Source organism: Symphodus melops (genome assembly GCF_947650265.1).
Source record: "Symphodus melops genome assembly, chromosome: 5".
In the NCBI taxonomy this organism is placed as follows: domain Eukaryota; kingdom Metazoa; phylum Chordata; class Actinopteri; order Labriformes; family Labridae; genus Symphodus; species Symphodus melops.
In genome coordinates, this window is record NC_136695.1 from 24,857,833 (window position 1) to 24,885,660 (window position 27,828).

Consider the following 27,828-nt stretch of genomic DNA (forward strand, 5'->3'; position numbering starts at 1 on the left):
AGTGGACAAGTGCAGTGGCAACACAAGAGACCAGAGGGATCATGTTGTTGAAACACACACTCTAGGTGTTGGCAGGATTTTAACATCTTTCTCAAAGGAAGCTCAGGAAGCCAACTGGCTGTGGCAGAATGTCCATGTGAGCTATAGGCTACAAGGTGAAGCGTTCGTAGATCTTCAGTATAAGCGCTAAAAGCTCTGATGGCAGTTCAGAGTGGAAAAGAAATGCAGGGCTTAATGAAAGGTGACATTTGCAAACACTATGGTGTAAATATGTAGTAATATTAGCACTTTAAATGAAAACTGCCATGATTCTCTGTTAAAAGCTTTACAAACAAAGTTCTCACTTACTTTAAACGTCGGTCACATGCATGCGGAGTCTCCTTTATGACAAATCTTTTCCATCTTTGGGAAAACATTCCTCTTAATGACAGTTAAAATAAAGTCTCCATGCGTTACACAGAGCTTTCCATTGCATGGTGATGAAATAATCTGAAGCCCACTGGGAGGTAAGAAGGCCATCCATGGTGCATCACAAGTTTAAGCGACCTACTCCCTCCTACAACTGGACCTCACTACATTTCACAGGCAGCTATAAGTCATTTACATCACATGCCTCACTGATCACCATGCAGGATGTGTGTCTTCGTTTTGATAGAAGGGGACATAAATTGTGTTTTTAGTGCACTGCAGCTGACTTGAAGGTTGGAAACAGAGTGTGCCAGGCCGCGCGCTGGCCACCAGAGTAAAGTGGAAGGGAGGGGGCAGCCCAGTGAGTGGCATGTACCCCCTGTGGGGATTTTGTAAAAGGAGACCCAAACTGAAATGGACAGCTGAGCCAACTCGCATGCCTTTTACATCAACTGGAAGGCCCTCTGGTCCCATCTCTAAATCTGTTTCCCTGGCCGTTAGCATGCACCATCTTTTGCGACTCTCAGCGGTGGTGGGTTTTCCCCCCTTCAAAGTCAAAATATTGTTCAACTTCAAAATTAGAACGAAGCAAAATGAAACGCAAAACTTTCCCAAACTATCAAATTGATAACACATTATTAATCATGCCTGGCTGTTTAAGATGAAAGAACCTGATAATGTTTTCTCTTTGAGATTTAGGCCGCATTTTCTTTCTTCCCACATTATCCCCTGATACCATCAAATGCATTTTTTTTTATTTTTTTTTCAGGAAAAATAAAAGCAGAGGCGAGTGACTGGACAGCTTGTCTTTAATAAGACTTAAGATACTCCACCTGACCTTGTAACGCACATCAAAATAATTATAGCATATACACGCACCAGCATTTCAAACACATATGAGTCTATGGAATCTTGATGCACATGAGAGAAGACAGTGTCATGCTTGCACATGTGAAATCAAACAGTGTCTAACTGTTAAATAGTGGAGTAAATCTCTGTTTTAAGAAGCATCACCTTTGAAGACTTCTGCTTTGTTAATCGTCGTGGTTGCGTTCTCTTTCTTTACATCCAGTTCTGCATACAATCAATCAAAGCTGAGGTTCGAGCAGATGTTTACACATAATACGAAGCTGCTTGCGTGTGAACGTACATTTCAAAATCTTCGTCCTGTGATTTCTCGGTTCGCTTTTACAAAAACTGTTACATGTGGCTTTATACACAGGAGGAAGTTCAATACTTGGCTTTCTACTCTGAGCAGAGGAGCAGAAAATGACTCCCTTTCATTCACCTGCAATCGTCACATCAGCCCTCCTCTGTCCATCACACAGTTCATTTACATTATTCACAAATATGTACCCAGTCTTTTATATTTCTCTTTCAGTTAAATAACTAAAGAACAAAGTAAAACCAACACTTCAGCTTATTGTAATCCAAATTACACAGCTGTACCTTAATGTACAAAGCATGAGGCCATCACTTATTGAGGTGCATGGGATTTCTGCCACAAAGATCTTTACTAATGTTTACACTGCATCCTGTTTTTGACTTCTTGCTTGTGTCCTGATGCTTCGGTTGTCACTTTCTGCAGCCCGGTTCTTCTCCAGAGATAAGTACGTTTCATCTCAGGGGCTTAGACAGGGGGAAAAAAGGGTGGTTGATTGGCACAGGTGACAGCAGTCCCCCATATGAGCGTTGGCAGGGCTGGGAGAGGTTGGTGGCCTAAAGGCGACGGGCACTTCAGCACTGGAACATGTCACAGGACCTCTGTGAGAGGGAGCAGAGAACAGGGTTAAAGATCAGCAGACGTCGGGGATTCATCAACACATGCTTAAAGACAGAAGGTTGTTCAGTTTGCATTCAAAAGAGGGTCTCACTCTTTGATCTGAGTGATGAGATGGTCTGTGCACCTCTGACCTTTTGGCAAAACTAAACGTAAAAGACGAAGCAGCGACAAGAGCTTGTTAGGATTTACTGTCCTGTGAACATGGCAGTATTTGTAAGAACTCAAATGAATAACTGTCAGAGTCAAACGCAGCCAACTTAGGGAACTACTTCCTTATTGATGTTACGCCAGAAGATTTGACTGACAACGCCACATGTGCCTACTCTAAATACATACGAACATTCAAACAAAGTCTGGAAGAATGCTTCGATGTATAAAATGAAGTCCGATGAAGTTACAAAAAAAGGTGTCTCATGTGTCCACATTTACAAGAGTGAATGTTTGCTTTTTATACGCCTGCGTCAAAGGCACGCAGATAGAGGAAAGTAAAGTGTTAATTAATGTGTGATAACATTTAAGGGGACTGCCTCTGTTTGCTTTCCGTAATATTTACGACCTCTGGCTTGTCTTCAGGCTATCAGGTGCAGGTTAAGATCTCGCAGGAGAGGGAGAGGAAGGTGCTGCTGACGTTGACGCAGGGTGTTTGGTTGAGTGAGGGGTGATATGGTGCTTAATCGCTCCGGGGTCCTGTTTCTAACCCCCTCGCCGTGAAGCACTTGTGGATAGGGTCTCCTCGTCACCTCAGGCATTGTGGGAATTCCTCACAGGCCCCTGTCAGAGGGGGCTGCTGGAGAAAAGCTGTCATCAGGATAAAGATACCCTGCTCCTCTTCACTCCTTTCACTTCACTATTTTTCCCCGATGCCGCCTCTGGGACTTTGTGGCTGTAAGGCGAGTCTCCACACCCTCCTCTCCTCAGGGTGTGATGATCTGCACGTTTGGGATCGAACACGTTCTAGTTTTGGTCTCTGTGTGCCCATGCTTCCTTCTACTACAGTTGCTCTTTAGTAATGACAACTTGGAAGTGTGTATCTGGCACAAGCCAGTTTGAATTGAACCGTGGCTATGTTTGCTGCTGTTTTATATGAGGGGAGGAAGAGGGAACACACTGTGACCGACACACTAGTGTTCCTGGCTTAAGCAGATCCTTTCACACAACACATGGCTGTTGAATTGTAAAAATGCTTATAATTCTGTGATGTAGATTAACAGTACACAAGTAACCATATTAGAGTTATTTTTTCCACGTCTGGCATCAACCCAACTTTAAGATTTACTCCCCCGACCTTGGAAAAAAGTGTGACCCTTTGTAAGCTTTGGATACAGATCTACACATTTAGTCGACGATACTAAACATCATCACCCTCCCTCGTTGGCACCAAAACTACTCAACAGTAAATGCTCGTCAAATATTACGTTCAAACTGTAACGCAGCCGTCCACCACTAGGCGGCAGCTCTGGCTAATGGACGTTCTCTTCTGGCATGCTAGCACTGTTAACATTAGCCACGCTCAACAAACCAAATGACATTATTTACTTGCAGACAATTGGAAGTACCGGTAAGTTGTTCTGAGTGTTTTCTTATCTTTACACTATTTGGTTAGTCTGAATTTAAATATGCAATTTGAATCGACTTTGAATTAGGTGCCTAGGAGCACTCCTAGTTTTTCCTGCACCATGTAGGTAAGATTTTAAAGAAAAATCCAAAAAAGTAATTTAATCTGTAAATGTGAAAATACTGCTAATGTCTATTACACCTATTCTACTCAAATTATGAGATCATAAAGTTAGCATGGAAAGTAGGTTTATGTTTTTGTACAGATTAACTCTGAAAGTAAGGAGAATCATTAAGGCTACCACTCTTCATGCTAGGCTAGTTTCATCATCTTGCCAGGTTGCTTTGATCGCGTCTTTCTTCTCTTGATTGTTGATTTTTACCTGACTTGATGTCTGGTGTCTATAATCATGTTGGGTGTTGTTGTCAGTGTGTACCTGCAACGTGCTGGGGCTTCATCGGGCCGGCCTTTTTCATAAATGAATCCTCACTCTCAAACGATAGGATGGGATCAGAGTCCATGCTGCTTTCAGAGTTTTCCCGCGCTCCGTTGGTAGTGTTGCCATGATTTGCGAGATGGAGAATATCTCCGAAGTTGGCGGTGTCTCCTTTTGTGGACAGACCGTTTTCATGTCTTGTAGGCTGGACCCCATTGACCACTGGAACCGAGGGGCTGCTGAAAAAGGGGGAAACACAAAGAAAAATGTGGTTTTACTTATTAATGGTGACTCATGTAACAAATGAGTCATCCCACCATTGTCCCATCACAACAAGTTTTTTTTCAGCCTACCCCACGAAGAGGCTTCAAATACAGAAAATAAACATTACAAGAAACAATATCTTTCTCCAAACACTTCCATTTGTTACTGTTACCCGTCAGTGTTACGCTTTTGTCTGGCTTCGGCAGAAAGGAAGTTTCAAATCATCAAAGAAAAAGCACACAGATTTGAAACTTTTTACCTTTCTTTGCCATTGGTTTGTCCGTTGTCTGTCTTGTGATTGGGCAGGTTGACCTCTGGCTTTGGCGGATATTCAGCAGAGGCTAAAGGAAACAAATCAACCATTTAGCCAGTGTAACATCAACCTGATCATCTCACATAAAGAACCTTTAAATAAACATAAACAAAAGCACAAAACCAATAACGAATGTCTTCAAACTGTGTCAGGCCGACCTAAATTGGCAGAAAATGGGAGCTACATTTTCCATGGGCTTCCTTCCTGTGTAATCCCCCCCACACTCCGCTCTGCTGAGGACACGGCCGTGGTTGAAACAGATCTCTACTCGCCGACTACAAAAGAGGGACGCCTGCCAGACATCCGACCACATCAGTGGCTGGCATTTGCCGTTCTGTGATGGGGAACTTTGCCTCAAACAGCATATCTCTGTGACCACATTGATCCCCTTTATCTTACTCATCTACTGTGCGTGACGTGGAAGTCTGGGCAAAGAGAGTCTATGCGTCTCAATTTAGCTTAGTTAGGATTTTTTTTGCCAAAATTAGAAGCTGCAACATCACACCTGTCCCTGCAGAATAGCTTGTGTCAATAGTTAATATCTGATAAATGCTGCAGGCTCTTCCTCTCAAAAGTCCCTCCGTCCCACAGTTTGGACAACAAGTAAGCACACATGGGTCCTATTTAACAGAGAAAAAACTAGTTAAACTGCAGCTGTGCAGGATGTGAAGCAGAAGTGTATAATCTAATAACTCCGTTTCTACAAAATGGTCTGAAGACAAGCTGACCCAGGCAGAAATAAGAACTAAAGTGCAACAAATACCTGTGACTTGGTTTAAGCTCACACATTAAAGAAGTCAAATCAGCAGGGGAGAGACGATGCAGTCTTGTGTTATATAATTCAAGCCCCCAAGGATGAATAATAAAGAGTTCTTTGTTGAGCAATGACATGAGTCAGACTCTGTCGAACATGGCATGTGTTCGTAGTTAAGGTCCATCTGCTAATCGCACAAGTAGTAAAAGTTCAAACTTCTGGGTGGATTGTGTAAACCAACAGGTCACAAACCGTACACAACAACTGAACATCAGTTAAAACCATTGCCCTTCACAATCCAGGTAGATTAAAAGTCACACTCTGTTTTAACCTGGCTCAGAAGAGGCTGTGTCTGTGTCTGTGTCTGTAGCTTTAAATGTAAATGAGCTGTGTCTGACCACGCCCCTCTCTGGAAGGGCTCAGGTGGTTTGGGCTTTCTTGCACTGTGCCTTATTGTTTACAGTGGAAAGGTGAACTCAGAGGGCAGAACAAACTCCCTGCTGTGGTAGTGTCACCCAAAGGGGGGGGCGGGGTTACTGCCCTTTGTGATGTCATAAAGGGAAAATGTCCAACTGGCTTGTTCAAGCTTACATTTTCTGAAAAGTGGAGCATGCAAAAGACAGGAGATGGACTTTTCTCATAATTGTGGGGTTTGCAGACAGACTGGTGACCTTTAAAGAATATTAGTGGGGTATTGATATAAAACTTAAAGCCCCTATGGGGAGGTTTGAACTGGTTATGAAACAGACTGACGTTAATCCTATGAGTTACAAAGGGAAATATGACCAACAGCAACAGGATCAACTCTCTCTAAAGTTATTTATCATGCATTTAACCTCTGCTGGGGGGACGGGGTCAGACGAACCATTTAACAGCATGCTGAAGAAATGGCCTTTGTGTACATTTTCAATAACAATAACAATTATGATGAGACTTACACATGTGATTGTTTAAGAAAGCAGGATGAGTTTTTCGACAAAAACACTACCTTCAGATGTTCAGGACAACATATGTAAATACATAGAAGCCCCACTTTGTCTGCAGGGGGCAGCAGAAAGGTCCTCACAGGAGCCTTAAAGACGTTGTTTCTCTTACCTCTGCTGCTCTCTGCCTCTTTATCGTTGCCATTCGTGGGCGGGGAAGACTTTGTCTCTTTCTGTGAAGTAGATATTTTGAGTCAGTTTTTTTGTCCTGTTACATTTTACTTTGTTACTTCATAAAAACTGAACCGCAAATGTACCTTGTCGGCGCCATCTGTCTTGCGTGTCCGTTTCATAATCTCGTCCAGACGCTAAAAAACAAATAAAAGACAGAAAAATAAGACAAAGGAAATGCCACAAAGAACAAAATGCCAATCACAGCACTTAAGTGTTTTGTTTTTTTTAAGAACACAGCAGGACAGATATGTTCACGAGGTTCAGATTTGAGGATTTCTGTTTTTCATCACACATGATCACAAATGCATAATTAAATATGGTTATAGTAAGGTAGAGTGCCGACACACTTTGACAAACTCGTGTTTCACATTTACTGTTCTCTGCTGGGAAAAAACTTGAGGTGAATGAACCGAGTCCAACTGAGGCCCTTACGTCTCCAGGTGGAGGGCTGCGTCAATAATGAGTACTTGTATTTTCAGCTGGAACGCCGGCGTAGGATGGTCGAACAATGAACAGTAAGAAGATGGATGCTTTACAGCCAACAGAATGGAGAGATTTGTCTGAAGATGACGACCTTCATCTGAGGACACAGCTAGCCTGAGACTACAAGACTTGAACTGCAGCTGCCACTCATAAAAGGGAAACCACTTTCAGATCCAAGATATTTCATTGATAGCTCATGCATTTGTGGAAAGTCATTTTGCTTTGTCTAGTTGCTTTGTTTTCCCATCAGGTTATGCTTAACACTCCACCACAAAGTCTTTTTTAAGAGTTAGTTTCGGGAGAAGTCAGTCAATCTGCAGCAATATTTGATTAAGTGTGACTAAGCAGGAAGTCTTTGAAACACAGGACATGCTGTCCAATGGGGCTAAATCCAGCGCAGATCCAGACACAGACCGTGTGAACAAGGCCTGGCCTCTGGAGAGAAGAGCCTCTTACATATGGTGAGAAGACGAAGGTAAAGAAAAGCTTAGCTAGCATACAGAGAAAGATGTGGGTGGTTTACTCGAGTAGATGGTCACGGTCATAGAACACACACACACACACACACAGACAGATCTGCACAAATCCACCCAGATAATGATTGGCACAGCAAGGCCTCCATTATTACTGTTTAAATATAGCCCCATGCTCACACACAGACTGAGCCCTGTTAAATCACGGCATGCAGACGGCCAATCCTGGATAAGCCAAAAACATCATTCATCTTGGTTTCAGGGACTCAACTTTCAAGCCTGCTCTTGTCATGTCAGGAGACAGACCACAGATTTATGCATCCCAGAATATGATACCTCCACTGAGGGAGGAGAGCTTATTGTGTAATGACTGCAGAATTCATTTAGTGTTACCTTGAGGTGGATGTTGAGAAGAGACACGGGACGAGGGACGTTCAATACTTTCAGTCAGTCAGTTTGGACATTTTAAGGGTGTTTTATTCCCGCTTAAAAGCTCAGGCAAGGATTTTAAGAAAAGAAACCCAGAAGAGCTTGAGTGCATTTCCAGTCTCAAATAGGTAACTTTATATCCTGACTGAAGGATCCAGGGGAGCACAGATGCATTGCCCTACCTTTTTCCTCTCCAGCCTCTCCTGCTCCTCCTTCTGGAAGTGTTTCTCCCTCTCCAGACGCTGCTTCTCTGCCTCCTCCCGCGCTTTCGCCTCAGCCTCTTCTTTCTGAAAACACACACACACACACACACACACGCAGGCGAGAATCCAAACAATATGTTAATGCCAGCATAGTGAGGGAAAAAAAATCTCAGCCAAAATAACATGCCTTTTACGTAACAAGGGTGTGGTTGCACGCTGCAATTATTGTCTACAGCCATAAAGGGAATATTTTTCTGTATCTTTAAGCCAACGTGGTCTATTTTCAAATTTTACAGCTTTGTGAGAACTACTCAAAGCGAAACACAATAGTTTCTTAATTATGCCTTTGCATAATTATATTGGATCATTTTCAACCACAAGTGCCAATTCTGGGAAAGACCACAGGGGGGTGGCACAGAGCAGTAACTGGATGTACAGAGAGCCGACTACGCCAAGGCTGCTCGAGCTGCAGGATGACATCCACAATATTTACAAAGAAATAAAAAAAGCTAACGTCGATGAGAAAACTCTGAAACATTGTAAACATATAAACAAGCTCGCCAGTTTGGTTTAATATATGACTGCAAAAAAAGGTCAAGGTGAAGTGAGCAGCTGAAACAGTAAACAAGTGGAAGAAAAACAGACTGTTTGCGTCGGAGAGCGTGTCATTTGTGGTGTGATGGGCAAAGTGCCCGGGGATAATGTGAGGCTGCAGTGTAAGAGCATGAATGTTTTGCTTGACCTTTACTCAAAAGGTAGCAATCGTTTTCACACTTGTGCTTTATGGACCTCATCACTGTAACAAAGTACTTTAAGTACTTGTGAGTTACTTTAGCCCTGATCTGAATAACACGGTCCGTCCACTGCACTGTGTTCACACCCAAAAACTTTCACTTCCGCTGCTTTCTCTGCTTGCTTGATGGAGACGGGGAGCGTACTTGTTTTTGCAGGCGCAGGTTCTCCTCCTGCTCGGCCTTGGCTCTCTCCTGAGCTTCTTTCTCCTCCTGCAGACGCTGGACTTCGTCCCTCTTCTGTTGCTCCTCCGCCATAGCACGGGCCTCTTCCTCCCGGAGTCGCCTCTCCTCTGCCTCCTTCACTATCCGCTCCTCTCGCAGGATCCTAAAGAGTATGGACGGGAGTTTAGGTGAAAGCAGTTTTCACTAAATCATTTCATCTGGTGACACTTCCTCAGTTTGTCTTCTCAGTGGAGATTGAAGCACCAGCAACAAGAAACTATTTCAGGACATGGAAACAATCGGAAGTATGAGTGCCAGCAGGAGATCATATCCATTCCCGAGCTGTAAATAGGGACTTGTCGCTGTAAGAATCAGTCGACAGGCTATCAGATTCCTAATGCTTCCACACTATGGCCAGTGCTCAGTGAGAGACTCATTCAGACACCTGATGTGAGAATGCATGGAGCAGTCCTGCTTAGTTTGACAGATGTCTGTTTCATTTCTCAAAAAGGGAAATAACAAAAATGTCATATGTGAGGTTTGTTTTCAATATCAAAATGACTTTAACAGCAGATTCTACACCTGTGATTTCAGAATGACACTTTGGCATTTTTTTTGTAATTTTCTCGATGATGCTTTAGTGCTTTTCAAATGTGCTAATGACGCTGACATTGTCATGATCCTTTAGTCTCCCAACAATAAGCTTTTGTACAGTTCTGACCTGCTTGTTTTCCTCAATTCTCCTGGCTGAAAACACAGCTTGGGAACTTTTCCTTTAACATCATCACAGACACGTTTGAAAAAAAAAAAAAAAAAAAAAGGTGTTTTGAGGCTTATTTCTAATCCTCTGACCTGTCTTTCTCCTCCTGTTCACGTCGCTCCTGCTCATCCCTCTCCCTCTGCTCCCGGGCCTGTCTGCGTCTCTCTGTCAGGATGCGACCCGCCTCCTCGGCGTCGTTGGTGCCTGCCATGGGCTTGGCCGACGGAGAGGGTGCAGGCGATGCTGCGGGGACAGAAGGAGCTGAGTGAGCCGGCTCAGGTGAGGAGGCTGCAGCAGCGGTCGTAAGTGTCGGGCTCGATGCATGAGGGGAGGAGGCAGCTGAGGCAACGAGGATGGCAGGAACCAGAGGAGAACCTAAAAACAAGGGAAACAGCTGTTACACAGAGACAGACACATACATGAGTTTGAAAGCGGCCCTCTTAGAGCCCACCCAAAATTTTTGTTTTTACGCTTTGGACTCAGCATTTTATCACATTTTGGATTTTGTTAAAAAAAAAAAAAAAAAAAAAGTATAACATTTCAGGCCCTGATCCATCATTTTTAATAAATGCTCAACAGCAACTTTTTCTCTCAACAATAGAAAAAGCAATATCTTCAGCCTTCGAGTCTGTAATTACGTCATTAAGGCTGATTAGTGCTGCCTCTCAGTGCTGTGTGTGGCAAGACGCAGCGTATGGAGCTGTGTGGCGCTCTAAATCCATTTGCATGGCTAATTAAGCCTGATGTAATCTCTGTCTATTGGCTCTTGAAAAGAGACACAGATTTTCCAGACGCTTGTTCACTTTTTTTCCCTTCAATTGTTTGTCTTCTGGCCGGTCATAGGAAGAGACCGAGCCATAATACAATAACACAGTGTGACTCAGATCTAGAGAAGGCTTCTGAACCACAGCACAGGCCAAATAGGACAGTGGATTACTGTGGAGGGAAGAACCTGCAACAAAGTGCAGATGATCGTGCAGCATTCGGACATTATAACATTTATTACTGAAGGTCCTTTGACTTGCTTGTTCCACATATTTCAGACTCACGTCATGATCTTCCTTCATCACATGAGGTCTACTTAGTGGTCATTATGAAACCTCCCTCAACATGTGATGACAGGTTCCTCTCTTGGTTAACATGTCAGCTGACTCCAGCTACTAATGCGGCTCAATGAGATGTGGTGGAAAGCTCAGACAAAACCGTTCTGATTTTAGTGTTTCAAGGTCAAAGCAAACGTCCTACATCATGTTACAGAAAAAAAAACGGACAAATTGAACTTCATTGTTTCTCCTCTAGCACAGAGTTGAGATCACTATGAGTCATAGCAGAGGGACACAAGTTGATGTTTTCTCTGTGGAGGTGACCTTCAAATCTGTGCACAGCCAGGCTGACTGTCATTTTGTTGGCTTTGATCGTAACCACGACGACACCAAATCTGTGTTTCGTACTCACCCTTTCTGTCCTCAGGCGTTGCGGGCCTGCGAGGCTCCTTCACTCTCTCGAGGGGGGCGGGGGAGGATGTACGGTGGTCGATCCTGGCAGGGGTCCTGGCTCTTTTGGGCCGACTTTTAGGGGTCGATGGGCTTCCATGTGTGGATGAAGGTTTAGGGGAGGGGCTTCCACGTGTGGATGAAGGTTTAGGGGAGGGGCTTCCACGTGTGGATGAAGGTTTAGGGGAGGGGCTTCCACGTGTGGATGACGGCTTCGGAGAAGCGGCAGGGCTGGGCGAGGCCGGTCTGCCCTTAGACATAACAGGAGATGACGTCCGTTGTCTTGATAAAGGACTAGGACTGGAAGGAAGGAACATTTGGGAAGAAATGATTAAACTGATGTGAAATTGTCCCATTTGTTGATTCTGCAGACAAAAGCTGAAATGAAATTTAGGAATTCAGATGTCCTGATGAAACCTGACAAACGGGCAGAGCAGACGAGGCACTCAGACATTGCATCATCCTTACATCAGTGAGCTACACACAGGCAATGCAACACTTGTAGAAAGACATGCATTATGATAAAGAAGACTTTTTTTTTCCTCCCGCCTTAAGGTGCTGTCAGCTCTGCCAAGCTCTTTGATACTTTTTTTTTTTTTTTTTAATTGACTCAAAGTAACTTTTTTCTCCTTTTCCACCATGAATGTCATTTACTTCAGCTGCCTGAGGACATGCGAGGGGATGACCTCGCGTGACGGGACCTTATGTCACTCCCAGTGCTCTAACAGAGCACTACATACGAGGTCTTTACAGCGCAGACGTAAAAATGGCCGTCCTGCTTCGTCCAACCATAGAGCACAAACGAGCCGAGGACGCGGGGACGTCAGGTGAACCTTGGTGTTTCACAGAGCGGCTCTCAGGTCATTGTAGGGTATCAGGACGTTTTCTAAAGAGGGACTTGAAGCTTTTCTTGGATATTTCTTCAATAACAAAGGGGCACACTTGTCTTGCTACTTTACAGTGTTCCCGCAACTAATGTTTATTTTTTGGATTACATATAAAGACCATTATTTACACAATATACTATAACATAACGTATTTAGAAATCACAAAAATGTTCATCATGAAGTGCGTATAATTCTTTGTTAATTTTTTTTATTTTCTTACTTAAGTCTACAAAAATTGAGATGGAAAAGTCTGATTGTCCAACATTAGCTGAGGTAACTAATCATGGGCTTTGTCATCACCTTTACTATCACAGTAAGAGCTCGAGGAGATAAACACCAGTCACCAGTTAGGTGGTAAACGCATCATAGGGAGGGAAATAGTTCATGGGAAAGTCTTTTCCAACTCATAAATCATTAATAAAATATCAATCAATCAATTATTAGATGTTAGCAGAGTGTTTTACCTGGGATCAGGTCTGTGCCTCATACTGGGGAGAGACTGTCTCTTCTTCAGCACCTTCTCTTTACTGAGAGCGTTTTTCTCCTTCTCGTTCTCCCGCTCTTTATCCTTCTTTTCTTTCTTGTTTTTATCCATCTGGAGGTCAGAGAGATGAAATATAAGGTTCACAAATGTCAGTCTGAGTGTGTACAGCTCAAAATGACTACATATGCTATTGGTCTGTACACATACAGTACAAGAGAAGAAGTGTCTTCTTCCGCAGGCTGATCTTCATGGGGGTTTTTGTATAATGTATTGATCGTGTTGTAAAGTGCACTTTATAAAATGATTCTATGGATGTACATCTAACAGTGTGCTGCCAACACTGCACTTTACTTTTACTTTGAGCTGCTTTGAGCCTCAGCTAGTGATCATGACTGGTTGTTGCTCTATTTATAGTGAATGTGGTGACTCTGGCATTGTCACTGAGTTGATTATGTACTCTCGTCTGTTGTCCCTGTGTTGTCTGCTGTCATTGTTCTGACTTGTTGCACAACAGATCGCCCTCCGGGGACAAATGAAGTTGAGTTGAGTAGCTACGCTCTTTATCTGGGTAACAGCTTACTGTTAAAAACCTCTGTTGGCTGTTAAACTGTGCTGTGAACTAACTTTGAGAAAACATGACTGTCAGGGGTCAGCCAAAGGGCAGAAGTTAATCAGGCAGACTTACGGGTGTGGAGCTCCGTCTGTGTTGGCGCTGCGTGATGTCTGGCGTGCTGGACGTCACCCTCCAGCGGTCGGAGCAGCGGTGGTGGGGCTGGTTGGTGCACAAAGTGAGCGGACTGGCTGAGGCCGAACGGGGGCAGAGAGGAGAGTCTGAGGTAAAAGCGGCTGATGTTAATGATGCTGAAAGATGCTGATCTAATGTAAGTCCTTTTTTTCCCCTCTTTCTGGATTTTAACTTACGACCATCTTTGCCGTTTGTGAGGACGCTGGCGGCACTGCGGCTCCTTGCGAGGAAAGACAGCGTTGGCGTCATCAGGCGGTCCACTATACTGCTCTCCCACGGACTGAGTGTAAGGCCGCGCGCTGCAGGGAGGACAGCAGATATTTTTATTTTAAATATGTCCTCAGTTTAGTAAAAGGTTTGAAGTTTATCGACCCAAACCGTAGTGACATTTGAAATATGAGAGGAACCGATCTGAGATCGACCTTTACATAAACTTGTTATTCACAACCCAGACAAAGAAAGGCCAAAAAAATCTACAATTTGTCACCACAGGGAAATGAGAAGAAACCAGGGTGTAGCTCAAAAGTGCCTCCATGCCCACAAGTCCTTAACACCCCATCACACACAAAGTCCCAGTTAAACACTTCAGTGCCACCCAAAGAGAATCTAAGAGAACCAACAGGAGCTGATTAACTGTGTCTGCTATAACCTTAGGCTGCAGTGGTGCCACCCAGGAGAGAGAGAGAGTTATTTGAAATGTTCGTCTAGACTCTGAGTCAGTTATTTATAACCACAGCCGTGAGCTTACAAACAGTGAAGAACTGGAGAATATCGGAGGAGTGTTCTGCACTTCCTGCGGGGGACACATTGTCTTTTTTGGCTTACGGTGTGCATGTTACAGCGTGTTGGAGGAGTCAGGAGAGTGAAGAGAAGAAAAAGTTACCTAGCTGTTTATTCTGAGCAGCACAGGAACAGGACCTGCTTCAGGGAGGTTTTTTCAGAATACATTACCTCCTGAAAAATGCTGACTCACTCACTGACTTTACTTTATTTCAAACTCAGGAGTTTCTCATCCTGTGCACGGATACAAGGTGACCTTATTTACCTCCACTATAAAAAAGAGAGCAGTACACATCAGAGATGGTCGATTAAAAGATAGAACCCACCTGTGAGATCATCAATCAAGAAAGCCAACATAGACAACATAAGAGACATCCCATATCCAGTTTGTAATGATGACAATGAGCACAGAGGGATCCATTGGACGATGCAAACAGATGTCATTACCACAAAATGAACCAACCAAAGGACAGCAAAAAGACAACAAAACCACAAAAAATAAACACCAATAACAATAACCAAATAACAATATGAGCATGCAGAGCATGTCAAACAAAGCCTCAGCCCAAACTCTGAAAAGTGAAAAAGAATTGAGTTATTTGGGGAGATGGAAATGGATCACCTGTCAACCATCAAGCACCACAGACGGACTGAAATCAGAAAGGGGAAGAACTGAAAAAACAGAGGACAATGATGGACGGGTTCGGAAGTGTTGACGGTGGCGGAGTGATGAATACATTTAAACGGAGAGGAGGTGGGAGGGGTCATTCCAGGAGTTGCCTTACTTCTGCTGGGGGAGATCCAGAGCGTGGCGGAGGACTTGGACAGTCGCTTGTTTATAACAGTGTCCACGTGTTTGGGCAGGTTGACCGTCGACAAAGAGCATCTGCCTAAGAAGCCAAGAGAGCGCCACACAGATGTTCACACAGGGCACATGGAAGAGGGGAGAGGGGAGGGGGGGGGAGATTCTGTGGCATCCTGCGTTACGCTTGAATCATCTCCCTCGACAAACAAACACCCACAATCGTGAGAGGAAACTGCAAGAACGAGTTTGTGGGTAGAGCCACCATGATTACTGACTGTTTATATCGCAACAACAGAAAGCGTGTCAGAAATGAGATGTAAGGATTCTGAGTTTCCAGTTCAATCAAATGAAATACTTGTTTTTTTCTTTTTTTTTTACATAACTGTAGTTGTATCAGCATTGGTCAGGGTTGTATAATATTCAGAATCAGCAGCAGGCTTAGTGCAGAGAAGTTTGTGTTGTTGTTTTGGTTTACACAAGAGGAGAGGAGACGAAGAAAGCAGAACTCTTGGTGTTAAAATACACTACAGTTATTCTTTATATATAGTAGACTAGTGGTACTTCTATTACACTATTAAAATGAGCACACACTGTTTAACATGTTTATGTGAGATCCTCCTCAGTTTAATACCTTTGACTTTTTGTTGCCTATAACTTTATAACCTTCACCAGCAACAATTCAACATCATTATCCTAACTCTCTGAAAAGTGCTTTCACTGGAAATGTTCCTGTCCATTTATTCACTTCAGGTGGTGGAAGAAGGAAGATAGAAAGTGAGAAAGGCATCTCTTGTTGCTTAGTAATATTTGACACTGCATTTATTCGACCCTGTGTTGAGTGCCGTGAGTCCACACCGAGTCATTTAACTTCATTCAACCTCACTGAGGAAGAAACTGTGTGTGTGTGTGTGTGTGTGCGTTTCTTCTCAAAACTCTCTCTATATACAAAATATAACAAAGATTTTTGTCTCCCTAACAACAAACTTAATTTCAAAAGTGAATTAGAAAAAAACAAACAAAAGCTACATGAATGTTGTCAGGAATAATCCTTGGAACATTACTGTAACACAGGTGAAGTATTGGAGCAGGACTTTCTTATTTTCATTTCCATTTAAGATGATGAGGCTGTTTGCTCTTTGGACAGAAGCTAAGACGGCTCCTTGTAGCATTTCCTCTGTGACGCCTGTGTACGCTCCTTTACTTCCAAAATCTGACAGACAACAGACTGACGAGGGGGGAGGAAGGCAGAGATCGATTAGAGAGTCAGTCGGCAGCAGCTTGTGGCGTCTATCAAGCTGTTCAAACATCATATCTACAGTTTAACGGGGCCTCTGCAGACTCTGTTTCACCCACTGAACCCTGCATACTGCATCCGTCGCAATCAAGAACTCTGTCGATCAATACAGACCTGTAAAGATCAGAGGCCGATGACAGCAACAAACAGAGCTGTGGTAGCTTACGAGTCTGATGCTTTTATCCCCTGTAAGGTGACCTTGGATGGCTTGAAAGGCGCCATCAAATAAAATGTATTAATATCATTATTATTATACATGAGGAAAAGGGCTGTGTTGAAGTTTTGACAAACACACTTCAGATTGAAGTGTAAAAAAAACACCTGATGCTTTCAGAGTCTGTTTGGATCCCTGATGTGCATCGACCACCGTCATGATCCCGAGCCAGCACTGTGCATGAAACACTGCAGACCAAAACAACACAACCGTTTCGCTGTTGGAATTAAAGAACAAACAAACAAACAAACAAAAAAGGTTTTGTTTAACTAAAAAAACTCACTATTTTTATGCCGCACTGTTTGATGTCCACCAATTGTTCCAGGGTGGGAAAAATCAACCAACCAATTAGAGATGAAGCAGAAGTAGAAACATTTGCCACTCTGTTTATTATTAATGTCCAATGAATTTCAAAAGAAGATTGTTTGATGTGTTTTAGACAAAAGAAGCTTTCTCAACATCGGGTATCTGAAAGGAACATTTCTGAAGTTAGAAACAAAAGGCTCAATCGTTAGAAAGTAAACCTCCCGTCAAAGTTCAAAAGAAACCTGTGCAAGGACATCACACCGTATTAAAGATGTTCAGGGAAACCACGGAGAGAAGCTGCATGCTTACTGGGAAATGAAGTCCCTCAGTCTAATGGGCTTATGAGGTTAATGGCACTAGAACTGAATATCCAATGATGACCAATAAAACCCCCAAATGACAGAATCTATGGCCATAGTAAGGTTTGTATATCACGCTGATGGAAGGCTAATGGAGATACACACTGCCTATTATAAGATTCTTGAGTGGTTACAATTGATTGTTTTAGGTTTGCAGATTCATCAATGTGCTGTACTCACTTTCTTTCTGGCTGGAGTTCTGGCTCAGCGCTCCGGCCCAGGACCATCTTTGCTGTCGGATTTCTGCCCACGTCTTCTTGGTCGATCTGTGGATGGCTGCCTCGTAGCGTTCCTGGAAAGGATACAGGGAATGAATCCGTTATTAAAATATCTAATTCAGTAAACACAGGATCCAGAATGTGATGGCATTCAGCTGGATTCAATCCCTCAGGCTGGATTACGTGCTCTTCAGCAAAATCCTAAAATCCACTCATTTGCAACCGAAACCTGTTCAGCAGTTTTTCCAGTGAAGGAGGGCGCTCACGCCACGTGTTCTAAAAGTGTTACACGAACATCACAACGTGATCACAAGCGCTCTCGTCCAAACCTACTTTATTCTTCTCCAGCTTCTGTTTCTGTCTCTCCTCGAGGGCAGCTCTCCGCTTCTCCGCCTTGATCCTCTGATGCTCCAGCTTCCTGCGGCGCTCCTCCAGCTGCTGCTCCCTCAGCTGCCGAGCCTTCTCCTCCTTCTCCAGCCACTGCGTCTTTTTGGCGGCTAAGAAGGGACAGAAAAACGTACAGTCATCGAGGAACGTTTTTGCCACCGGAGCACAGGACAAAAGAAGCCCTCTCACTCCTCGCTGTCCCTTCATACTAATGTAGGCAAAGTAAGCCCTCTCCTAGATGTTCATCCTTTGATGATTGCTGTACTTAAAGCTCAATGTTCCATCACCTCAATCCTGCCTTTTGTCTGAACTACATAAATAACTGTAATTACCTGACTTGTCATGAAATGCTGAGTAATCCTGAGTTGTTCAGACACTTCTGAAGTGACACTTTTGTGGCACACTAATCTTCAACGTCAGCTTCAATAAACCACACACTGTGATATGGAAATCTTCTCCTTTTGCCTGAGCCATTCAAAGCAGGCGTGAAGAAGCCTTTAGCAGCTGCCTCTGTGTGTACACAACCCGCCATATTTCTTTTGAACTACAAAGAGAAAAACCTCCGTGAAGAATCGGACCTCTGCAAAGACGCCGGGCTCAACTCTCTTACAGCACTTGATGCAACAAAAGCAACTGGTTATGGATTTCTGACTGTGGTGGAGGATCATTGCAGAGATGCTGCAGGCGAGAGGGTTTAAAATGTATGGGGAGGCACACGGTTCAGCTTTTATCTGGTGAGGGAACAGAAAGCTGAGTTATACGGAGGCGCTGCCTGCCAGCAACTGTCGGTTGGAAAAAATAAATAAATAAATAAAAAATCTGCTGCAGTGCGTATCTCAGCTCATCGCAGCTCCTTGGCCTCGATTTGAGCTAAGCCGTACTTTTACCTTCCAGTGATTGAATTCTGAAGGGACGCGCTGTAAGTGAAGAGCAGTGCAAACTGCTTCATTATTCACTGGATAGGCTGTGATGAAAAAAGAGAGGAGAAAGCTGCTTCAACTGCAAACAAACAGCATTTCTACGGCCAGATGAAAGAAAGATTCTAGATTCCGTTTCCACAACTTTTCCCCCCTGGTGACATTTTAACATTAAAACAGTTATTCTGAATGATTTCATCTCCTGCTTTGCACATTTCTTTAATCTAATCCGTGTTATTTCTCGTCATTCATGCATCTATGCATGGACTTAAAGCGTCTCTTTCTGAATATCTTAAGATGACATAGTTTGAAATGTATTTCTAAATCTGTCCAGACACTAGTCGGTGTCGACATGTGACATCAGGGCCTGCTGTCGTAAGATCAAGAAAGAATCATAAACTGAGTGCTGCTCTAACTCGAGTGCATTAAGTATTTAAATCATCTCAACAAAGACAGACAAGGAGAGAGAGAAGCTCCAGTTCCTGTGCAGACAATTCCCCGATGCAAGTTTCTAAATCTGTTACCAGTTTGTTACCAAACTAGTAACAGGACTGGTGATGGTTATTAAGATCTCCTTTTAAGCCGTGTCGTAAACACAAGCTTATCATCTTTCATCCAGGTCCGACATAGTATTAGATCAGACGTGCCATCTGGCAAGCCCGGCGATCGTCCAATTAGACTGAGCCGCGCTCCAAAGTGTGTCAAAGTCATCTTAATACAGACCAAAACACACAGAGGGAGGGATTCACTGAAGTACACGTATGAAAGTTTCAAGAAATCAGTGTCATCTGAAGCTTTACGTCATCATGATGAAGTCGTGTTTATCTATGGGACTCAAAAGTGCAGGCCAAAATTTTGGGTCCTTTTCATGACGAGCATGTTTGGACTCTCTCTCAGGTTTAAAGACGCATTTATAAAAAAACAGTCATATTTATGAAAATACAAGAAAACGAAAATTCTCCTGCCTGTGTTTCTGGGAGATTTTTCTGTTTGGCATCACAAACTCACACACACGTATCATCCTACATGTTCATTCACAGACTATAGAGAAACAGCTGCATGTCTTAAACCCTCTCCTCCAGTAAGATGGGAATCAAACATGTCATACTGAAGTTTGTCTGCAGCTGGAACATGTGGATGGACAAAGGACAAACTCGGTCGTCTCATATCTATAGGACTGAGCCCGTTTTTAACAACCAATAGAAACATGAATTTACAGATCAGTGATTGGTTAAGTGATCAGTCTATGTCTACATGATTTTTTTCTCCCAAAAGACACATTAATGGTGTTTAGAGAGAACAGCTGTTACATTCAGTCGAACTTCCCTTGAGGGTAAAAAACACAACATGATTTTAAAATGATGAACACCATGGGGATTAAATGAATGAAACTGTTCTAGTGCTGGGCAATGGGGCCAAAACTCAACATGTTCACTCTTATGTGTCATTTTTTTGAGGATTTATTGTGTTCACTTTCCATCAGAGCATCCGGATAAAAAAAAAAAAAAAAACACCCACAGGAAATCCTCCAAACGCTCTAAAGTAGAGAAGCATTTACATGAAAGATGTTTATTGTGCATGTATCTAATGTATTTGACTTAACATACATCTGAAAGAGAACTATTGCAGCCAAATGCAAAGAGCATATCAGGTTGAAAAAGATGAGTCGGGAAGTGTTTTGGTTTATTGCCCACCTCTAGTTAAAACTACTGATCTTTATTATATCGAGACATCCAAATGGAGAAGAATGATCATACAGGGTAACCACTAACACCACCACCACCACATACACATAGGTGAGTGGCTTACCTTGTAACATGCTGAGCTCTTCTGCAGGGGGGAGGGAAGAGGTGAGAGAGAAGACAGAGGCAACTGTCAATCATGCAAAGCAGTGTACAAGCAGCGTGTAGCCAGTGTGACAGACGGCAGTTCAAACAATAAGCAAAATCAACGGACACAGCAAGTAAAGTCACGTCAGTGGTTACAGCGCAGAAGGAAGCGCTCGTGATCGAAGTTTTTATAGTTACAACTCAAAGTAAGCTCAAACGTGGACGTCATGCGAGAGGTTTGACAAAAGTGTAAAATAGAGCGAACTTGACAAAATGTTGTAAATGTGTTTCCATGTCAGGAGATACATTTTAAATAAAGAGAGATGGGCTACACAGAAATACAAAAAGCAAACATTGTGACACAGCTGGTCAGTGTAAATAAAAAAGAAAAATTAAAAAAGCTCGCTCGGCTGTGATGAAATGGTGGTTTGGCATTTTAGCCACTTTAGGGCAGAAGCACAAACATCCATTTTTTTCTCCTCCCTGTGCAACATGTGCATGCCATCTGCAGCAGCGTGGACTCAAACCAGCACAAAACCCAGCTGCAAACATAAAACTAAAAACATCCATTACCCCGGCACTAGGGGGCGCTCTCTTCCTGTGCAAAGAGAAATCTCCTCCCTCCACTCTCTTCCACTTACCGAGATATTTGGCCTTCTCTTCCCTTCGCTCCTTGGCAAGCTTCTGCCTGTCCTCTGACTTGATGATGTCTACGATGAGAAAGAAGGGGGGGAGAAAGATTTAATACAGAGGAGGGGGTAAATGAGATGAGAGGGGTCTTACTGCGTCAGGTCTCATGAAATCACACTTTTGTCAAACAGTGTTTTTTAAAGTACCTAACTCATTTCTTTATGTCACCTTGCAGCAAAAAGAAACAAATGCTATATCATTTATTAGAAAAGAGAGCTGTAGGATTTCCATCTCAGTTACAGCATGACATACCTTCATTGAAATAAACAACAATAGTTGAGACACAGAAGATAATTCAAAGTGTTTAGTTAAGTTCCTCGAGGACAACCGGAGCTTCCATAGTGTGGATGATCGAGTCATTAAAGATGATAGTGTAAGACTGGTCCTGTTAAGATTCAGATTATCTGATAAAAAATGTTGAACATTTACATAGAAAACACTCAAGGTTGACCAAAGTCCTTCAATAATAAAATCTATAGGGTTAAAATCATGATGAAAAAAACTCATTTGTTGGAATAAAAACGCTCTCATGGTGAAGAGAAGAGAGAAGTCTTCAGCGTGGATTTTAATATTCAAGGCAATATGAAGATGTAAACAGGTCCGCTGGTTTGGTGCAGCTGCAGAGAAAAGCTCCATCCGTCTCAGGCACATCCAGGAGCAGCTGGTTGAAGGACCTTCGTGCTCTGCCCGGATCGTTTCAATAAGGCAGTGAGTGATTTAGTTCAGGGTCGATTGCAGTTACCTCCAGAATCCTCTAAATGAGAGACGGTTCACTTGACAGGCCAACACAAGGAAATGCATGCCAGCAGACAATGACAGGAAACTGAGGACATCATCATTTCCAACGTTACGCTAAAGAAACAACTAAAGACAATGTGTAGCAGGTTCCATCTACATGGAGGCCAGTCTCGTTCAAAGAGCAGCTGCAGGATGATTCAGGCTCACTGAATCTCCTCTGCCATCTGGATGTGTGTGTACCGTATGCTTTTTATGTTTGATTGTGAAACGTTATGACTACAGGGGGCACTTCCATGTACATCTCCTCGCCCTGTGACATCGCTGATGTGTGCTCATACACATCAGTCCTTCCAAATACCTCAGGGGAACCTCTCAGAGGAAATGTAGAGCAGCAGAGTAAGCAAACACTGAACGAAGATATTTGAAAACCGCAAACTGCATCGTGGGGGAACACACTGCTTGCACTTTGGGGTGGGTGTGTGTGTGTGTGTGTGTGTGTCTTGGGAGGGGGGGGGGTCCTTCAAATAGAGATGCACTGATTGTGAAAACCTGGCACAATACTGAAAGCTAAAAGCAATGTTTGTACAGTTTTTATTTATGACTTATTTCGGTGTAAGACTCCTACAAACATGTTTGACAACAAAAAAGATCAGTTCAGTCCAACAGGGGATTTCTTCTGTCCAAACTCTTCAGTCCTTCAGTGTTTAACATGCCGACATTAAATTGAGGTGACACAACAGAAAACGTTGCATCCTCACCTCCAAAGAATATCCCGATGGAAACACTTCATGTTTCAGGTTCGGAAGCGTTTATTTAAATTCATCAAGCAAATCAAAGGGAAGAACATTTACAGGGAAGAAGTGTTTTTAAAATCCACCTGGGATTGGTCTTTTCGAAGCAGAATTTCTCGAACGGCTGATTGAACAGCCTTCATGACACTTCATTCCCCTCCCGCCTCAAACAGCAGATGTTCAATCTCCAACATGAAGGAACTCCACCTTCAGCAGTGTCTAATAGGTGGAGGCGTGTATCACACACATGCAGCCCTGCCTAAGAAAAACCTCTGACCCACTTTGATATTTATAGGAACATGTACAGGCCATGTGTCGGTGTGATGTGCCGCTGTGTGGAACTCACCACCAGCACCATGTTAATCATAACGTCACATGCTCAAAGCTTCAGAGACCAAAACAGAATGGCTGTGCTGTTTGGCTGTGCGCTCACACGCTCACGCAGCCTGGCTTCTTCTCAAAATGTCAGCTCTGCACTCGTTTGTTTGTCTCTGAATGAGGGGGCAAAAGCAGCAGTGTAAGATATAAACACACACCGCGCTCTGTGCAACCCTTAATCAACCAAATACATACTGCACATGCAAGAAGCAAGAAAATCCAACTCGGTGAACTCAAACCTAACATTGGAGAAATCGCCCACACCACCTGCAGAAGGGTATTCTAGCAGACAGGGGGGGAAATAACTGACTGTAAAATGACACAGCCCGGCCGAGGCTTCAGCTCCCGTCTGAAGTGCAAGCCTTCCTGTTTCATTTGACTGATTAACCCCTTAACGCCTGAATATGTTTCCAAGTTTACATGTGTTTCTGCTTTCAAGTAGATGCTAAATGAAGTTGAGAAAGTCAATCTGACAACAGCACATAAAATAGATATTACACAGAAATAGCACATAAAGCGGATGTTGTTCCGTCTCTGACTGGTCCTATGACAAACTAATGCTTGGTTCCATGGTATGTATTGAAAGTGCATCAACCGGCAGTGGAGGAATACAGACGCTATGTTGGCTGCATTTGGAGCCGAAGCGGTTTGATGCAAATTTGCGACAGAAGGTGTCAAGGGTTAAAAAAATTTTTTTTTTTAAAAAAAGACACGAAATGCTTTTTATCTTCATCATGCTCCTCTAGGTGCTGCAAAACCAAAACAAAGTGAAGTGCTTTACAAAGCCAGCAGAAAATGACGCAGAGGTTCATATTCAGAGACGAAGGACTCGACCATATTGAATATATTTCTTGAAAATAGATACAAGACACCATAAGAGTGATGTTGCTTCATAGAACTTGAAGAAGTGGAAGTGTTGTTAGACTTTCGGGAGCACTTTGGGACTCGGGAGGGGGGGGGGGGGGTTATCCATGTCACCTCACACTAAGGGAATATAGACCATGACCACAGAGAATGGATTAATGGATAAAGAATAAAGGGGAGAGAGAGAAAAGAGGCTTATACTTCAAACTCCCTCAAACATGTTCCTTAGAGTTTTATGTGATTTGTTCCAGCGGCTGTGAGGAGTTCAAGTAGTGGCACGGCGGAAAACTCTGCAGTACCAGGTCAAACTAAATGTCATCTTGGCACTGCTGACTGACATGGGGGACGTTAGCGTGTTCCCTTAGCCCACCTTTCACGAAGCTGCGACGAGGCTGCGATCAGTAACTCGCCCCTTCGAGAGGACGCTCGTTTGTCCATATTTTACTGCCACATTTTCTTCGCTAATTCAATTCTGCCAAAGTCTTTGATGGCTAAGCTCAGATGTTTCCACACAGCGGCTTTTGTTCTGTTTGTTTCCGACACTCAAAGAGAAACTGCAGCAGCTTTATTGGATTTAACTTCACGTCTGAAAGCATGTGGTCACTTTTAGTCAGATACTGAAGCATTATCCTCCCCCCTCCCTGAGAGACCTGACCGAACACCAACACAGACTGCAGATGTAATGGTACCATTAGAGGAGCTGCTCCATGTCAGGCTACATTTAGCTACAGCTTAAATATAACTTCTAAGCACATAAAAAAAAAAGTTTCTCTTCACCTTCCTTCCTCTTGGTCCTGGGGAGAGGTGATGCAGGAGACCCTGGTGAGCGAGGGATGATGTCAGATATCGTCGGCGTGGTCAGTTTCTGCTCTGCCTCTTTCTTAACCGGCGACTCCATTCTCTGGGTGAAGTCTTCTGTCTTCGGGGGGCTGCTCTCCCCCTCCGGATCGGGCCTGGTAGGATTTGTTTTCAGATCCGAGAAGGGAGCTGGTTAAAGAAGACGAAGAATAAAAACAAGTGAGAAAATAACAAGGCAAGAGGTGAGACAAGCACGGAGAAACAACTCAACCAGTTGGTCTTCATTCCTCTCACGGCCGGGCCTGTGAGCTAACTCACTGGGATGACGTAAACTTCCTGCAGAGCTGCAAGTATTGAGTGTGAGGGGTGGGGTCCCCCTGCTTCAGGGAGAGGATTGTTTTCTGTAGGTTCAGTTTGATAAGTCACAACAAAAGGCAATGGAGCACCGCCAAGGACGTTTTATAAATTCCTCTATTTCAGTACAACGTTATTCATCTGCTGCAGAGATAAAAACCTTTACACAAGACAAGTCTGAAGCGTGTTCCTTCAACTCGATGTCTCAAACCATTTCCACTCTGCATGATGGATTTATCGACGTGCCGGCCTCGGCTCTCTAGCAGAACAAAAACACTGTCATTACTTTTTGGCATCCTGATGATTCTGTTGAGGAGAAATGAACTGCTTACGAAAACAGAATCAGAGGGATCATCTTCCCAGGAGACGCCAAAACAACGATTTCTCTGCTGAAAACTCCTCGATGGGAGCCGGTTCAGGCTCACGAGTCATGTGTACTGTCGGAGGTCGGGCGGAGTGATTTGATAAAAGAGAAAAGAAAAAACAATCTTTGCCGGTTTGTTGGGACAGCAGCTTCACTCACCGCACCATGACTCACATTTGGCAGGCTGCTGAACTTGAATCTCTTGCTCAAACATTAGTTAGGCCTGGCTTTGACGGCCAAACAAAGACCCTCATTGGAGGGGAGGGGGGTTGGACTTGGCTTTGTCCACTCAGCACTGTACCCCCACGCTCCCCGTGGAACCGTGTCGGAGAACAGCCTCTCCTGCGTGCTCCTCTGGAGGTAAACACTGGGGCAACATGCTGTAAATTATTCAGACTTTGGCTAAAAACATCGGAGGCAGCAGGGGGGCCGTCACACTGCGATGGTGAACGCTCTGAAGATTTACTCCAGAAATGCTATTCAACAGTTGTGAAGGAGAGCACCAATGAGCAGCGAGACCAATGCTGTGCTACTGTGCTTCTTAAGCTATAAACATCTCAAAGAGGCAACGTCAGGACAAAGATCTGCGTCAACAGCTGCCGGCCAAATAAATAAGTCGACTTCTCACTTCTACAACTACAAATGTTTAGCAGCAGTGAGATACAGTACACAAGGCCCTGTGGCAAAGATGCGTCTGTGCTCATCTGTTCACATAGAGTGTCTGTGTCATGACTCTGATGACCCTGAGTCAGACTTCAGCCCGACAGCAGTGCGGGTCCATGAAAGAGCTCTCATGTGGGAGACGAGACACTGCGCCTCCCCTGCAGAAGCGCGCCACTATTAAATAAGCATTCCTCGAGCGGCGATGTGCTCTGACAGAGAGCGGCCATTGTTGTGGTCTCTGCATGGCAACGGGACGGCAGCCAAAACATTGCAATGACAGCGAGGGGGGGTGTGATTGTGTTGAGATGAACTGAAAGGAGAAGATGAACACTGGAACGGGTTCAGTCCAATTTGTGGGGGAAAAAGCTGAAAACCAGAAATGTGCTCAGTGATGAGAGATACAAAAATACATTGATTACAACGAGAACGAAGGCGAAGTATTTCAATCACAGCGCCCACTGCTTGTAAACAGCTTCATTTAAACATGAATACATGAAGTAAAGCTGCTTCGTTCCTCATGGAGATACAGGACCTGTAATTATCTTTTAAACCCCGACGACAACAAACGATGCTCCACAACACGCGCAGGTGTTTCGTTGTGACTGACGGCTGAGGTGAACTTCAGTCCCTAAATACATCCTCTCACACATCTCTGAGGGTAGACCTGGCAGCTGTTCTTCTAAAGGTGGGAGTAGCTCTGTATACGTGCAGCTTTGACAGACAGGTGTGATGCGTCTCTTCATATCCTGTGAGAGTGAGCTGCACACCGGAGAACATGCCTCACAAAGAAGTGTCTCTGTGGCAGGACAACGGCTGCGATCTATACGCTGAGTGACGAGGAGAATGGGAATGTAACGCACTCTGGTATGTTGGTGGCACAGACAATGAATACCGATGAAACCTGAAGCTCTCAGGGGGAACACGGGATGTGAGCTGAGGGAGAGGACTGCTGCTGTGCTGCAAGACACTGAAACAAGCGCTGATTGATGAAGCTCTCTGCAGACTGTGTCTCCACCAGCAGACTGCTGCGGGGACAGAGTGTGCCACAGAGTGAATGGTGAAAATCAGAACATTGCTCAGTATAAAAATGATCTACTGACAGTATAAGAGTATCAGGTAAGCATACGAATGATTCAACAAACGCAGTAAGAAGACTGCAGGCAAGCAAACGTTACTCTGCAATGATGTTGAATATCAGTCTGCAAGTAAAGCAAAATGTGCAGATATTAACAGTTTTAAAAATGTTTTCTGCAGAGAGCCTTTTTTTAATTTTGTCAGAAATGATGCACGTTGCTATGGAAACACTGAATGCCGAAAAGTCAGCACTGAAAGTCTGATGGCTTGGATTGTGGGATGTTTGTCCCGAGCTGACATTGTGACGGGTAACTGGGAAAGTTTGCCCAGTGACCCCTGACAGCAAACAACATGGCTGACATTCACGCAGGCCTTTGATGAGACTGTTTCAGTAATATTGACACAGATGTACTGAATGCAAT

The 27,828-nt window shown here is 43.8% G+C and overlaps 1 protein-coding gene across 6 annotated transcripts in view; it reads right to left on the minus strand.

The window, feature by feature from the left end:
• Nucleotides 1-1,199: 1,199 nt before the first annotated feature.
• The window catches only part of map7d1a (MAP7 domain containing 1a), a 37,042-nt gene continuing 10,413 nt past the window's right edge, over nucleotides 1,200-27,828 (minus strand). Inside the window, exons 2-19 of one of the 6 annotated variants that reach the window (XM_079344617.1) lie at nucleotides 24,931-25,140; nucleotides 21,334-21,402; nucleotides 20,673-20,693; nucleotides 17,893-18,056; nucleotides 17,522-17,633; nucleotides 15,149-15,253; nucleotides 13,760-13,882; nucleotides 13,524-13,669; nucleotides 12,819-12,949; nucleotides 11,430-11,767; nucleotides 10,067-10,349; nucleotides 9,197-9,377; nucleotides 8,238-8,342; nucleotides 6,754-6,804; nucleotides 6,609-6,669; nucleotides 4,706-4,787; nucleotides 4,183-4,418; nucleotides 1,200-2,172 (exon numbers count right to left, since the gene is read on the minus strand). In XM_079344617.1, the coding sequence (XP_079200743.1) occupies nucleotides 2,162-2,172; nucleotides 4,183-4,418; nucleotides 4,706-4,787; nucleotides 6,609-6,669; nucleotides 6,754-6,804; nucleotides 8,238-8,342; nucleotides 9,197-9,377; nucleotides 10,067-10,349; nucleotides 11,430-11,767; nucleotides 12,819-12,949; nucleotides 13,524-13,669; nucleotides 13,760-13,882; nucleotides 15,149-15,253; nucleotides 17,522-17,633; nucleotides 17,893-18,056; nucleotides 20,673-20,693; nucleotides 21,334-21,402; nucleotides 24,931-25,140 (2,429 nt within the window). In that variant the 3' untranslated portion in view covers nucleotides 1,200-2,161. Of the gene's footprint in view, nucleotides 2,173-4,182; nucleotides 4,422-4,705; nucleotides 4,788-6,608; nucleotides 6,670-6,753; nucleotides 6,805-8,237; nucleotides 8,343-9,196; nucleotides 9,378-10,066; nucleotides 10,350-11,429; nucleotides 11,768-12,818; nucleotides 12,950-13,523; nucleotides 13,670-13,759; nucleotides 13,883-15,148; nucleotides 15,254-17,521; nucleotides 17,634-17,892; nucleotides 18,057-20,672; nucleotides 20,694-21,333; nucleotides 21,403-24,930; nucleotides 25,141-27,828 lie in introns of all 6 variants that reach the window. The other 5 variants (XM_079344619.1, XM_079344616.1, XM_079344618.1 and 2 more) reach the window with 5 other exon arrangements.